At 44.3% G+C, this 15,210-nt stretch overlaps 1 protein-coding gene across 1 annotated transcript in view; it reads left to right on the forward strand.

Moving 5' to 3' along the window:
• Nucleotides 1-15,210, forward strand: part of SCN8A (sodium voltage-gated channel alpha subunit 8) — a 120,877-nt gene that overhangs the window by 87,206 nt on the left and 18,461 nt on the right. The window contains exons 16-21 of the mRNA XM_054012525.1: nucleotides 172-528; nucleotides 2,581-3,051; nucleotides 4,365-4,482; nucleotides 5,211-5,365; nucleotides 6,444-6,617; nucleotides 13,208-13,330. Coding sequence (XP_053868500.1) covers nucleotides 172-528; nucleotides 2,581-3,051; nucleotides 4,365-4,482; nucleotides 5,211-5,365; nucleotides 6,444-6,617; nucleotides 13,208-13,330 — 1,398 coding nt within the window. The remainder of the gene's footprint in view (nucleotides 1-171; nucleotides 529-2,580; nucleotides 3,052-4,364; nucleotides 4,483-5,210; nucleotides 5,366-6,443; nucleotides 6,618-13,207; nucleotides 13,331-15,210) is intronic.

Below are 15,210 nucleotides of genomic sequence, written 5' to 3' on the forward strand. Positions count from 1 at the left end.
GCTGCTGAGCATCGTCCACTCCCATTAACTTCAGTGGTAGAGGTCTGAGGTCCGCATCCCTTAGAATCTAGGACTTGTCACCATAATGATTTCTCTGTGGATTTGTCTGTTTGTTTTAGAAGAAGATGAATTAAGTGTTTGTATCTCTTTGTTTTTGGTTTCTTTACGTAGCTGAGAGTCTTCAAGCTGGCGAAGTCCTGGCCCACTCTGAACATGCTGATAAAAATCATTGGCAACTCAGTGGGTGCCTTGGGAAACCTGACCTTGGTGCTGGCCATCATCGTGTTCATCTTTGCTGTGGTGGGCATGCAGCTCTTTGGCAAGAGCTACAAGGAATGTGTCTGCAAGATCAACGTGGAGTGTGTGCTGCCCCGATGGCACATGCACGATTTCTTCCACTCCTTCCTTATTGTCTTCCGTGTGCTGTGCGGGGAGTGGATTGAGACTATGTGGGATTGTATGGAAGTGGCAGGACAGGCCATGTGCTTGATTGTCTTCATGATGGTCATGGTCATCGGGAATTTGGTGGTCAGTAAATGATTTACTTATTGTCTTATTGATTGCTTGTGGGTGGGGAGGCAATGGTGAGACCACAGGACTGCCACTGGGGACTCTTGTTCTATTCCAGGCTCTACCATGGACTTTGTGTGGCCTTGGGTACAAATCATTTAGGCCTCTAATTCTGGATGCCCAGCTTTAGAGACCTTTGTGACTCATGTTCAGCGGTCTTGAGCGGCTGCAGCTCTCATTGACTTCATGTTGGAACTTGGGGGTGCTTAGCGCTTCTGGCAGTAGGTTCCTAAAGTCGGGCACCCAAGGTTAAGCCCTGATTCTGCAAGGTTAAGCATGTGCATACTTGTTTGCATGATTGGGGCCTTAAAGCCCACGTTTGAAAATATGGACTTTAACCTCTCTGCCCCCAAAGTCTGCTCTCATTTACCTTGCTGTAACTCCAGATTAGTCTGGATTTAAACCAGTGTAAGTGGGAGTAGAATTTGGTCCTCCATTTACCCATTTGTAAAACTGGTGTAGTAAATACATGTCTGCCTCATAGGGCTGCTGTGAGGTTTAATTAAATGTTTATAAAGTGCTTTGAGATCTTGTGGTGAAAATGGCCCTGCTTTATGAAAGAAGAAAAACTTTAAATTTTGGATAAAAATCAGTTTTTACATCAATCATTCAAAAATGTGAATTTTCACATACTAGAGTGAAAACCCTGTTTCACAAAATTTCAGACAACTCCCCACTCCTCCTGACCTCAACCCAAATTTTTAAATCACCCAAAACAAGTTTTCAAATAATTTTTTTAACAATTTTGCACCGCAGCCCTATGTTTAATATATGAGGTTGTATCCAGAATTACTTCCTAAACTCCCTATGAAGTAAGTAGGTAAAAGGATAAATTAGCCCTCAAATGTCAGTTCATCCTGAAATCTGTTAATATTTAAATTGTTGGTGATGGCACTGTGATCTCAAAGTAGTATTTTACTACTTTAACCCATTTATGTGCCAATCCAGCAAAGCATTTAAGCATTTGCTTAATTTTAAGCATGTGAATATGAATTTGATAAGACAGCTCCATGCTTAAATGCTTTGCAGCATCAGGACCTCATTGGGTGCCCACCACAAAAGCATCCAGCTACTCTGTTATAAAAGCCAGTGGCACAAAACTATCAGTCAAAGGAGATTGACCCACACATGGTGTGATGGGCTAAAGGAATTTGACGAGAAGAAAACCCAGTTTTCCTGCTAAAACTAAATGATAGAGGGGAAGGAGGGGAAAGCAAGGGAAGGGCCCCAAAGTCTTTTTAAAGTCTCTGAATCAAGATTGGGAATTTTCTTTCTAAAAACTGTGCTCTAGCTCAGTCATAAATGTAGGCTGGATGAAGATCAGGGGGTGAAATTGCATGGCCTGTTATGCAGGAGGTGGCCATGATGAGCCCTTCTTGCCTTAAATTTTATGGAAAAGTTGATGGGGGGCAGGAGGAAAGACCAAGGACAGACCAATGGAAATACTCATCGTGTCTTAAAGCAGCCAGCAAGAGACTCCTCGTGGACTTCCCCTGCAAGGACTTGTGCCAGCAAAGGGTCTTGACAGAGGAAGTCCTCTTCTTTGCTTTGTTCTAGGGGCTGGAAATAGACACGGGCAGAGACTTAGGCCAAGGCAGTGACGGTTCAAGTGCTTAGTTTTAATACACTCCCTTTGAGTGTGAGATGGGACCAAACCACAATGCTAGATCTAAATCTCTTGGAACTTGGCAGCTCAGGGCCCATCCCTAACTTTTATACCTTGAACCCCAGTCCTGCAATGAGCTGCATACAGGGCTACCCTGCACATGCACCGAGCCTCACTGATTCCAAGGGGGTGCATGCTGCCGAGGGCTCCCATGCACGGAGCTATTGCAGGATTGGGGCCTTGGTGTTTTAAGTTGTGGATTTGTCAATAGATTTATCGGGTACCAGCATTGGTCTTTGGTGTAGCTCCCATTAGTGTCGGTGGCTAAATGCTCATATGCAGCTTTGCCGTAGTATGTCGGCACCATGTCTGAGCTCTGCCAAACGTGACCTCTTCTCCTTCAGGTGTTGAACCTGTTCTTGGCCTTGCTGCTGAGCTCTTTCAGTGCAGATAACTTAGCAGCGACTGATGATGATGGGGAGATGAACAACCTACAAATAGCAGTCATTCGCATCAAGCAGGGAATCGCCTGGATCAAGGCGAAAGCACATGAGTTCATGCAAGCGCATTTCAAGCAGAGAGAGGGGGATGAGGTCAAACCCTTGGATGAGTTGTATGAAAAGAAGGTGAACTGCATCGCTAACCACACAGGGGCTGATATCAACAGGGACATTGATTATCAAAAGAATGGCAATGGCACCACCAGTGGGATTGGGAGCAGTGTGGAGAAATACATCATAGACGAAGACCACATGTCCTTTATCAATAATCCCAATCTCACCGTTCGGGTACCCATTGCCGTGGGTGAGTCAGACTTCGAAAACCTCAACACAGAAGACTTCAGCAGTGATACAGATCCCAATGGCAGCAAGGAGGTAGGATGGATGCTCAATATTTGCATTAACCACATGTCCATTTCACAGCTACAGGTAACTTCTACTGAGAGAGAAGCATTGCAAGGGAAGGAAGGCTGGTCTCATGGCTCAGGCACAGGATTTAGCAGCTGGGGAGTCTGAATTCTGTTCCCTGCTTTTGTTGTTAATTTGTACTGTGATCATGCCTAGGAGCTCCAGTCATGGATCAGGACCCCAATGTACTAATCCCCATAGAAACACAAAACAAAGAGTCAGTCCCTGCCCCAAGGAATTTACAACCCCAAGTATAAGACATGAGGCAACAAGTAGATGCTTATAGACAGCTCTTCCACAGATTGTTCCGGTGCAATCTGGGGCGGGGGGGGGGGGCATAATTCATTATTCATTATAGTACAGGGGTCTATAGAAGTTCTATTAAGTTGGGCAGAGTAGAAGACAGTCCCTGCCTTAAGGAGTTTACAGTCTAATCTCTGTATTGCACTCTCCTCTGCTATAAAATAGGGATAGCGCTTAGATTCAAATGCTCAGCCATTATCAACATCTTTTTATTGTCCTATCATTGATGTGTTTCTCTTGGCCTTGTGGCTAAGATCAAGTGCAGTGTCAGTTTAACATTGGGTGTGTCACCTGCAGTGAATTAAATGAAGAAGGAAAAATTTGGCTACAGGGGAAAGATAGCTTTCTGGCTGATGCATAGGACTCGGTGTCAAGGCATCTGGGTTATATTCTTGCCAGTGTCATAGATTGCCCTATGTGATCTTAGGCAAGGAACAGCGCCTCTCTGCCTCGGTTTCCCTGTCATTAAATTGGGAGAATACCATCAGTTCACAGTAGTTGGTGGTTAAGGATTCAATAACTATCTTCTGTAAAGTGGTTTGTGGTCCTAACATTGAAGATATCACACATGGCCTAAATGTTTATCATTGTTGTAATAATTGTCGTGTGTTCATGCACTGCCATTCAGTCACTATAATATTGCATTTTAAGGGGTAAAGATGGGTCTGAAATGTGATTCCCACCCCCACAAAAAATTGCAAAAGTTCAGATTTGATTCCCTATCTGCACTGCAATCCTTAAGATTTTTAACTTGAAAACTGATGACTAAATATCCTAATCAGAATGCCTAATTCACAGGGTGTCCCCCAGACCATCCTGGCAACAGCCAGGAAATAGATTTTCTTTGAGACAGATTTGGTGGGCAAATGGTTAGTTTCCTCTGCTAAGGAGCTACGTCCCATCTAGAGTTGCCGTGAAATTTAATCTTTGGGTTTACCTGACTGAGGTGGTTGTTGGGGGTTCTTTTTGTGTTAAAGAAACTGGATGATACCAGCTCTTCTGAGGGCAGCACCATTGATATAAAGCCAGAGGTAGAGGAAGTCCCTGTGGAGGCACCAGAAGAATATTTGGACCCAGATGCATGCTTCACAGAAGGTGAGTTAAGCACAGATGTAACTATGGGCCTCTGAGTTGGTGTTGTGACCCATATCTAGTGTAGGCTTAGCCTAGGGTTTAGGTCTGGGGCTGGATGACAGCTAGAGATTCTTAAAGATCCCAAGTTCTGCGGACATGAGTAAATTATAGTCACACTAAGGATTTGCAGGATTTAGGCCTTTGGAGACCAGCTGTTGTTGCCATGGTCTAGATTGTTAAGAGCTAAGGAAGGTTCTACGTCAGTGAAAGTGGCTGGCACCAGGGATTTTGAAGGAAGAGAATTTGGGTTTTATTGCTGCTGCTGTGAAGATACTGATGGCCACAATGTTTGATAGAGCCATCATGAAGTCCTACATGGCCACTGATTTGGTAGAATAATTCCCATAGCAAAGGTATTTTAAATGGTTTGAGGTGATTTTATCAGTGAGTTCTCTCTGTTGCTTTCTGGTTAAGTGTGGCTCCCTCGCTGAGTATAATTATTTTAAACTTACTGATGTAAAGCGAGTCATTCAGATACTACAGTGACCGGAATTAGCATAAGGACCTGGAAGATGGGTGGATCGATTGGATGGATACATTTTACTTTTAACTGAAATGCAACCAGTTTAAGACTCTAGAGGAGCAAAGTCACTTTTATGCAAAGACCCTTCTGTTCTTACAATACCCCGTCTCCCAACCCCCATAAACATCCTCTCACACTCACTCTTTTCTGCGCTGCCCCCATGCAGGTTGTGTGCAGCGCTTTAAGTGCTGTCAGGTCAGTATTGAAGATGGGCTGGGCAAATCCTGGTGGACCTTGAGGAAGACCTGCTTTCTGATTGTGGAGCACAACTGGTTCGAGACTTTCATCATCTTCATGATCCTATTGAGCAGTGGAGCCCTGGTAAGTGAGTTTTGGAAGTCTGTGAAGCCAAATTACATTATCCTGGGGCTCTTCTCCTAGTGTACTGAGAGCTATTTCTGGGCGTTTTGGTGGGGAAAAGCCATCTCTCCTTGGACAAGTTGGGGAATGAAGGATAGACTTGTGATTTATTATTAATTATTTGTATTGCAATGGGCCCCCTTTGTGCTAGGTGCTGTACAAAAACCTAGCGAGACATGGTCCCTGCCCTGAAGGTTTTCCAACCTAACTTAAAGTAAGATGCAAAACTAGGAGCCTTGAAATCTGAGTTCTAATCCTTGCTTTGCCACAACTCAGTGAGTGACCGTTGGCAAAACCACTTCACCTCTCTGGGCCTTAATTTGCCCATTGCGCTGTAGGGATAGCGATACTTTCTTTAACAGTTGTACAGCTCCTGGAGACCTTCAGATCGGAGGCACTGTGTGGGTGCAAACTGGGATGCATGGTTGTGACGCAGCAGCCATGTTTCTAGAGGCTGACGTTCTCCTACCAGTGAAAGACCTCATCTAATTTTTTCCCAGATCTTTGATGCGAATCAGCTTCTTGGGGATTTAGTGGATTGTGCTATACAGTGAATGAAAAAATGCGGTACATTTCAGCAGCAAATTCCTAGTACAACAGAATTCCTGTGCTGCTCCAGCTTCTCTTTAGTACCTTTGGCCAGAATGTTCAGAAGGTCTCTGCACCCACAACTAGAGCCTGATTGATTGATTGATTAAGCGCTCGGCTCCCATTTAGGTATCAAAATAAATGGAAAGATGTTCAGAAGAGCTCAGCACACTAGATGCATGTTGAGAGCTGAGCTGTTTTGAAAATCTGTAAGCATCCCAATAGGAGACCCTGGGTGCTGTGCACTTTTGAAAAACTGTCCCTCACTTAGCTGCCTAAAAGGAAGCTGAGTTCCATGGACTTGTCTACACTGGACTTCTTTGCACCAGTGCAAATGTGCTGCATTGGTGTAAAAAATTACTCCCACTGGTGCAGCTTACCCTAGTTTAAATAAGTTGCTGGTTTGCTGCACATTCAGTGGCAAGTCTTATGTCATTTGATTATTTCCCAGGCCTTTGAGGATATTTACATAGAACAGAGAAAGACCATCCGGACCATGCTGGAGTACGCAGACAAGGTCTTCACCTATATTTTCATTCTGGAGATGTTGCTGAAATGGTGCGCCTACGGATTCGTCAAGTTCTTCACCAACGCCTGGTGCTGGCTGGATTTCCTCATTGTGGCTGTATGTATTTTCTGCTTCTGATCTCTGGCTGGGAAAAATAAACTTTACCTGGGGGGTGTGGATGGGGGTGTAATGCTGTGAAAAGGGTCCAGTAGATGATGTATCTCACTAGGAAGTGGGTCCAATCCCATATGTACATAGCTCTCCAAAACTGGAGAAAGGACAGAACCATCTAGACAAGCAGAACTACTGGGGATTGTTATATGCGACTGAGGAATTTCTACACCACAGGTCTTAACAGATATGTACAAAGGCAGGGTTTCCATCCTCTGGCTCATGCTGTGTTAGCATTGCTCTTTCTGAAGGACCTGTTCATTGAGGAAGTTCTAGAAAGAGTTCAGTAGAGTGCAAAGAATTTGTGCTATGAATGAACATACCTTTCCCTGGTTCCAGACCATCTGAAGCAACATCTTCTGTCTCCTTAGTTTGTATGAGACACCAATGGGAGAGAGTCCAGCAGGTGGAATCTTTCAGTGCTGCCACCTGGTGACATCCATGCACATTCTGGATGTTGGGTGCTCGGGCCGATGGGTCTTTTCAAAGCTTTGTAGAACTCCAGGTACTTCCAATTCAAGTGAAGAAAAACCTTATCACGCAAGATAAAGTTTGTCTTTATTCCTCTTTGCTATAGAGGATCCAATACCCAGAAGAAAAGAGCTGATCCTCACATTTGGAGATATGGACAGCAACGTGGTGTAGGGTAGATGATAGGAAGGGTAGACCTTCAACATGGACACACTAGCATAGAGAGAGCTGGTTGAAGGAATATACTGAAGCGGTAAAATGAGGAGGAGAAGAAGGGAAATGTGAGCAAGATAATTTATGGAATAGAAAACAACACAAATATTTAAAACATGATGAGTAACATTTTCAAAAGCACCTATATGACTCAGGCTCCGAAGTTCCAGAGTCACTTATGAAAATGGAATTTTAGGCTCCCATGTTCCTCAGGTGCTTCTGAAAATTGTATTTGTGTGCGTTCAAAACATCCATCTGTGAGGCGGTGTCCTAGCTGAGGGCCCAGAGGACCTGCCGCACCAATCAGCCCAGACGAATGATAGAATATTGAGCTGAGAAAAGGCCTTTCTGAGTCTCTTGCTGGGAGATGGAAAATTCTTCGAGTGATTGTTCATATCGATTCCAATCAGGGTGTGCATGCATCGTGTGCACAGTCATCGGAAAGTTTTCCCTTAGCAGCTCCCGTCGGGTCGACTGTGGAGCCCCCTGGAGTGGCGCCTTCATGGCGCTCAATATATGACCCTGCCAACCCGACCCCCCTTCAGTTCCTTCTTACCATCCGTGACGGCCATTGGAACTGCGTTCACTTGCCTTGCAAGTGCTTCCCTTAGTTTTCTTCTTTAGCCCGTAGTTTTCTAATCTACATCGAGGGCACTAAGCCTTTCAGAAAATCGAACCAGCTGTTCCTTGCGGTGGCAGACCGGATGAAAGTGCTCCTGGTCTCTTCCCAATGCATTTCTTCCTGGATCAAAGACTGTATCTGCACATGCTACGAGCTGGCTAAGGTCCCAGCCTCGGCTATTACAGCACACTTCACAAGGGCATAAGCCTCGTCAGCAGCTTTCCTGTCCCAGATCCCCATTCAGGAGATCTGCAGAGCAGCAACCAGTCATCGGTGCATATGTTTATCCTTCATTATCCTATCATCCAGCATTCCAGAGATGATGCGGCATTCAGCAGAGCCGTGCTCCAGTCAGCAATACCTTAATGCCGACCCCACCCCCGGGGGAGAGCTTGGGAGTCACCTGATTGGAGTCGATGTGAACAAACACTTGAAGAAGAAAAAAAATGGTTACTCACCTTCTCGTAACTGTTGTTCTTCGAGATGTGTTGTTCACATCCATTCCACTACCCACCCTCCTTTCCCCTCTGTCAGAGTAGCCGGCAAGAAGGAACTGAAGGGGGGTCAGGTCAGCAGGGTCATACATTGAGCGCCATGAAGGTGCCACTCCAGGGGGCTCCACAGCCGACCCAAGGGAGCTGCTAAGGGAAAACTTTCCGACGACCGTGTACGCAGCACGCACCCACCCTATGGACTATGGGAACTCTAGAAATATCTGAGTAGATGGAAGACTTGTCCCTGGTGTGTTGGGGAACTGCTAACGTGGAGCCAAAAGTGGGATCAAATTATCTGATATTTACTGTAATAAAATGGATATTCGAAGTTTCCTGTTTGCTCTCTGTTCACTTGGGTGCCCCTCCTCTAAACACAGATCCTAAGTAACTCTTCTGATCTGTAAAGTCTAGTGAATCTGTAACTCTCTCTTACATTACTATATAGTGAAACACAAGACTGAAATGAAAACTCCAAGACCAGACCCTTAACCCCTCCCAAACTGGACTGAGGAAAATGGTTGAGCAAGATTAAATGGATTAGATATACTTTTAATAAGAAAAGGCTGCACTTAAACTAGGTAGGAGAAAAATTGTAAAGGTTACTCTGTCCTCATGCTTCATACTGTGAGCTAATTCCAGCTGGGGTCAGGAAGTACAGTATTGCACAATTGGCAAATGCAGTACAGATTTGTTCCCTCCTTTCAAAGCATCAGATCACCGCTAGAGTAAGGATGTTGAATTTACTGGTAAGGTAATTTCTACCGTATGTAGAGAACAAAAGCAGTGCATGGGTACATATTAGGGAGCTAAGTTTTCTGAATGTGAAGTGCTTTACTGAAGATTTCAGGCTTCACCTGGTATAAATGTTGGGGAAATGACACCTTTGTCTGCAAAAATCTGAAGAGTGAATTGACTATGTTGGTGTTAAAAAGTAAGGTACTGAAGCTTAACGTGGTCAACAAAATCTTCATTAAACATCCCATCTCTGCCAGACCAGATCCTTTTAAAGCCTCTAAAATGGCAGAAGTGGGGTTTGAGTTGAATCTCATGATGGGAACAATAACTAAGAGGGAATAAGCGTTTACATCATAACAATATTCTTGAATGTTATTTTTCAGGTTTGGTAGCATTGGTAAATAACCCTCCTCCTCTGATTCCTAAAGCTTGCTGGGTATACACGTGAAGAAAGAGTCTTTTTCTGGGTAATAATAATTAAAGCTTCTGCTTTTCAGTCCAGCGGGATTACTTTTGGCATGTACCAATGCCCATTAAACATCCTATTGAAGTTTCCAGTGACTTGAGTATATAATACTGAAAAATGCCATTGAAGGTTGAAATATCCTTTTGTAAGTTTCACTATTTCTTGTCTTATTCACGGTAGGGACCAGGGCATTAATCTAAGGGTGAGGGGCTCAGTGGACTCTTGGTTGTTTTGTACTTGAAATGCTTGAATTACTTCTGCATTGTGAGTACATTAGAGATGATCCTAGGTCCAGACACCCGAACCCATATCCTGAAGTTTGGATCTGAAACTCCTCACTTGGTCTTTGGGGATGAAGCAGGGCTGTAGATTTTAATATCAGCAGCACACACAAGAGCTGCTCTGCTGTGGAGCCATTTCTAGCCTTGTTCCTTCCTCCCCGCTAGGCAGAGTTACAGGAGGCATCCCTCCTAACAGCACTGCTTGCTACGTCCTGGGATCATTAGAGGTTTTTACCTGCAGATCAAGGTCTCGCTCAGCACAATGAGTCAATTCTCATGGACGCTTATAGCTGATTTCTCCTTATGCGCAGATCTGTTTCTCTGAAGCTAAGTTTTTAGTCAGTAGGCCAGGCTGCCTTGAGCTCATGCCCAGGCACGACACTGCTGTGCAGCACTGGTTGAGATGGGTTAGAAGAACTTGAACGTAAAACTATGTCCCTTCTGCTTGTCTCTGATATAAACTAAAGCTCCTATGTAAGACATTTCTTTGAGATTAGTGAAGAATCCTTGCGTGTTCTCTCTTGCAAGAAAGTTCTTTCTAATGTAGGATGGGAGCAGAGGCTATGGCAGTGGACTCAGTCTTGTGTCTGAAATACCTGCACTTGCTGGAACCATGGTACAGACCCACCAGCGTCAGTGCAGCCCTGCGACCTTCCGGAGTAGATCGAATATGTTCCAAGACGGCCACTGTGAGGCTAGTAAAAGTCCCATGGCACTTCCTATAAGAGTACCCAAGGGCACATGGACAAACACCCCTCCTGCCCACTGCTGTGAACCAGCTGGTGATGGTCAAATCTGAAGACGGGGAAAAAGCAGGAGCCCTATGCACGAGCAGTAACATGAGATTGAATCTTCATCCTACAAATGTCAGCAATCCCACTTCCTCCATGTCCGCTTACACACGCCTCAGGCAGCTCCTCCCACAGACCAGTTCAAATGCCTGTCCACACACACCACTCTCATTTCGGGGCATATCTGAAACACTGAACTGCACCTGCTTTTTCCGAGATACCAAAGATCCTGATGCTTTTCTCTCTCCAAAAAAAAAAAAAAAAAAATAGTGGTCAGTGGCTGAGATTGCTAAATTATTTTCTTGTTTTAGTCTGAGATTCCTTCACTCCTAAATCCCTTCGCCCTGGTGTCCATCTCCCTGTACTTGACCCGCAAGCTCAAATGTATGTTACTATGGTGAGGGAAGGGGAAAATAATGTGTCTCATACTGGGGAGAGTTACTATTCTGGATAGTTGTGATAGACAGTGACTATGTAACCCCCAGGCCCATGTATTGTATGTCCCCTTCTATCCCTGATCTGTTACGGCCCCCAGTCTGACTTCTTCACATCAGGATGTACGTACTCATGCTTTCAGCTCTGATGGTCCCTGGTTCAAGCCGCTGCTTTTCAAGCAAGAAGACAGCTGTCATAAATATGACAGAGGCTGCATCTACACAGCAACCCCCTCCCGCCCCCACCTCACCGCAGCAGCAAGTCTCAGAGCCCAGGTTAACTGACTCAGGCTCGCAGGGCTTGTGCTGCAGGGCTAAAAACAGCAGTGTCGATTTTTAGGCTCGGGCTGGAGCCAGGCTTCCAAGACCCTCAACCCTCATAGGGTTTCAGAGCCCAGGTTCTAGCCTGAACATCTACCTTGCTATTTTCAGGCTTACATTGAGAGGCCCTCCTACCTCCCCAAGTCAGTTGATCTAGGCTCTGAGACTCTCTGCTGTGGTTTTTCGCCATGTAGATGTACTCAGAGAGACTTGAATCAATAGCCCAGACCAAAGCATCCCTGAATATTGGTGCAATAGAAATCTGGTCCTGAATTTGGTTCTTTGAGCCCATTTCTAGAATGAACTGCCATCATCCTTGAAGTTCATTTACTGCTCAATGCCTCAGTTTCCCCATGTTTTAAAGGAGGATAAAAATTCACTGTTAGAAACTGTGTCCTGTTATGAGGATTAACTAGCTAATGATTGATAAGGAAAATCGCTGTGTAAGGGCTCAGTTATTTCATGATACATAATGATCAACTGACATTTTTTAAATGGTTACTTGCCCTTATGTGTCTCTGTAGTGTGACAGTGGTTGATTTTAAATCACAAGCGCTCTCATGGGAGGCGGATGAATGTGTTGATGGTGAAGGACAGTTATTCTACAGGACCCTAGCCACATCCCAGTCTCATCAACAGGAGTCTGTCCAATGACTTAAATGGAAATTGGATCATGCCCGTAGAGCCATTAAGTATACATGACACTTTACGGGCAGAAGGTCCCTTCGAATTCACAATATAAGGACCCAGTCCTGCAAGAGGCTTATTACCCTCAGTTATATTCTAATCTAAGCCATGATCTTTAACAAAAAAAGATGGCTTTGGGGTTAAGGCAGAGTACAGTGGACTTAGAACATCTAGATTCTATCCCCAGCTCTATCATAGACCCACTGTGTGACTCTGAGCAAGTCATGTTGTCATTCTGTGCCTCAGTTTCCCCATTTGTAAAATGGGGTAATTATACTAACCCTCCCTCAAAGTAGGTTGTGATGCTCAGTGATGATTAAGCTCTGCATCCATTGCGAATCTTTGTATGGAGGTGCTAGAGAAGTGCTATGTGTTAGCAGAACCAAAAAGTCTGAGGTTTAAAAGTGATACAAATTTGAAACTGAGTGCTTTAAAGCCAAGGATGTTCAGAATTTTATGATACCAATCCACCCCCAAATTATTCTTCTTCTTTTGATATAAAGTAATAAAACCGTACTCTGTTTTTCAACGGCCACTGCTGTAGAAAGAACACTGTCACCAGGAATGAGTGAGGTGACTGCTATTTGAATAAGCTAAGCAGGGCAGTTTGTGCAGTGTGTGTATTTATCTGTATTCTTTCTCATAGGTACCTTTAAATTTTGTCTGGCTTAATTTAATGGGAGCTGCTTGGACCCTGCAGACAATAAAAGGGCGAGGGTAAGGTTCTTGTCATCCATTTGGGCTCCTCCTTCCAACAGACCCTGTTTCCGTCTGTGTGACTCTGCCTCTCTCTCACTTATTTTTTCCCCTTTGTTTTTTTCTTATGCCTCTCTCAACCGCATTATTTCCTTTCAGGTCGTTTCAGTCAAGTGAAGTAGGCAGCTGGTGTCATGTCTTCGGTATTTATCTATGGGGGACCCAGACCTGCAGTCTGGGCTGGGCAATCAGTGCTAGGGGATTCATTCTAACAGTTTGGAACCTTTTTTCTTTTTTTTTCTTTTTCTTTTTGTTTTCTGTGTAGGTCTCTTTAGTCAGCCTTGTAGCTAATGCCCTGGGCTACTCGGAACTAGGTGCCATAAAGTCCCTTAGGACACTAAGAGCTTTGAGGCCTTTAAGAGCGTTGTCCCGATTTGAGGGGATGAGGGTAAGATGCCATTAGCAGCTGATCCTTCTGCATGCCTGTGGAGCGGGTTTTTTTAAGCATGCTAGAACAGATCAAACTGGTGGAAAGATAATTCCAGACAGAATCATGATGCAGCTGCTAACTTGATCACACACCCCTGTTTATGTCCCCTTACCCTGCCCTCTGCTGCACACTCCCCTTTTAAAGAAGGGAGATGCATTTAGCTGCCTCATTACATTAATTATTGGCCCAAACCACATGCCATTCGTAGAACATGTTCAACACTTGGCTGTTCTCATTTGGCCTGGCTTTTACCTCTAGCATCCGAGGGGGCTTCTCAGCTGTAACTTTTTTTATCTAGGGAGAATCACCAGGTGCAAAGAAGCAGAATTCGAACCACCTCAAATATCTTCCCCCTCTCTCCCCCAAGATGTTGGCCACAGTGGAGCTGGTGGGATTTAATCAAAGGAGAATTTAAAGGGTTTATTAAAAAATCTAATGTATTCAAGTCAGTAAAAAGCTGCTTCTCCTTCTTGGATAACTCAGGCCTTTCGTCCCTGCAGGAAGGAAATGGGGGAGAGCTCAGCTGTTTCAAAAAAGCTTTTGGTTTAATTCCTCTTGTTGCACCTTGTTGTTCTCAATCCAGTCTGGTGGTGACTGGAAGCCTTGTCTGATAGTGAAGCTTTCCTTTCCACTCCCTCCCTTTTACCATGCTTTTATGGTACCCGGTCCTGTCACTGTGATATTAGCAACACAGCACAAGCAAAGCATTGAACTTAACAAGCTTTCCTGAAATTGTTAGATGGTACCAATGTCATGGGGATTCCATTTGAAATGATTGCAGTGTCTTGTTACTTTGCCACTGATTTCATATTTTGGTGCTTTTCCCCCTCCTTTTGTATTGAAATAATCAGGTACAAAAAAGCAAAAAAATCCAACAAAACATACCTTTCTGTAGGTAAAGGGTATGTTGGACCAATGGATTTTCATTGTTGCTGTTGTGAACAATATTAATTTAGGTCTATTGCACTAAAGAGCAAGAAAATGCACACTTAAATTTAAAGATACTGTAGAAAAAATGGAATAAAACAGCTGGGAGATGACACTAATCTCTAAGTTTACTCCAGGGCACCTGTGGAGTAACTCCATTGGCGTCCGTGGAATTACTCTGGATTTACGCTGGTGTAATTTAGAGCAGGTAATGGCCTAAGGCAGGTAATGGCCTAAGGCAGATAATGGCCTGTTAAAGGAATTCCCAGATAGATCTCTAGGGCATGACATACACTACAATATCTATAAAGAAAATCCAGTGGAAGCAATAGTCTGCACTGAGGGTAGTGATTGTACAGTTGCTGTTGGCTACATACACTAACCTCAAGTCAGCTACACAACATGGCCATATCAGAATTGTGTAGAAAGCACTAGTGAGGCCTTAACTGTGCAGGCTAATCCTGTAAAAATCTTTCTGCAAATTTCTTCAATAGCACAGTCACAGCACAGCCCCTGAAATGCCAGTCCTGCTCCTCCGCCCTCAGAACCACAGTTGCAGTTTTGTTATAGTGGAACAAAATCTGTGTCAATTTAAAATAATTTAAATAGCTGAAGTGGAATTCTGAAGAGTCCCTTTTCCCAATGCCAAAAAAATTATAATTGTTTCATGCAGTTCATGGGTGTCGGCACATACAGCAAACTCCATGGTTAAATTCACCCTATGGCTACTTATATCCCATTTATTCTCAAATGTGAGGGATTAGTGGGCATAAGCTGTGTGCTGGCATTCTGTACAGAGCACGTTTACCCTAAGTGCATGTTGCTAGGACTTAGATATAGGGAGCTGTGATTCTGCCTCTGATTTGTGAGTGACCTTGGGCAAGTCACTTAGCCCCTTTGTACAGGGCACA

This window comes from Malaclemys terrapin, chromosome 23, assembly GCF_027887155.1.
Source record: "Malaclemys terrapin pileata isolate rMalTer1 chromosome 23, rMalTer1.hap1, whole genome shotgun sequence".
Classification (NCBI taxonomy): domain Eukaryota; kingdom Metazoa; phylum Chordata; order Testudines; family Emydidae; genus Malaclemys; species Malaclemys terrapin.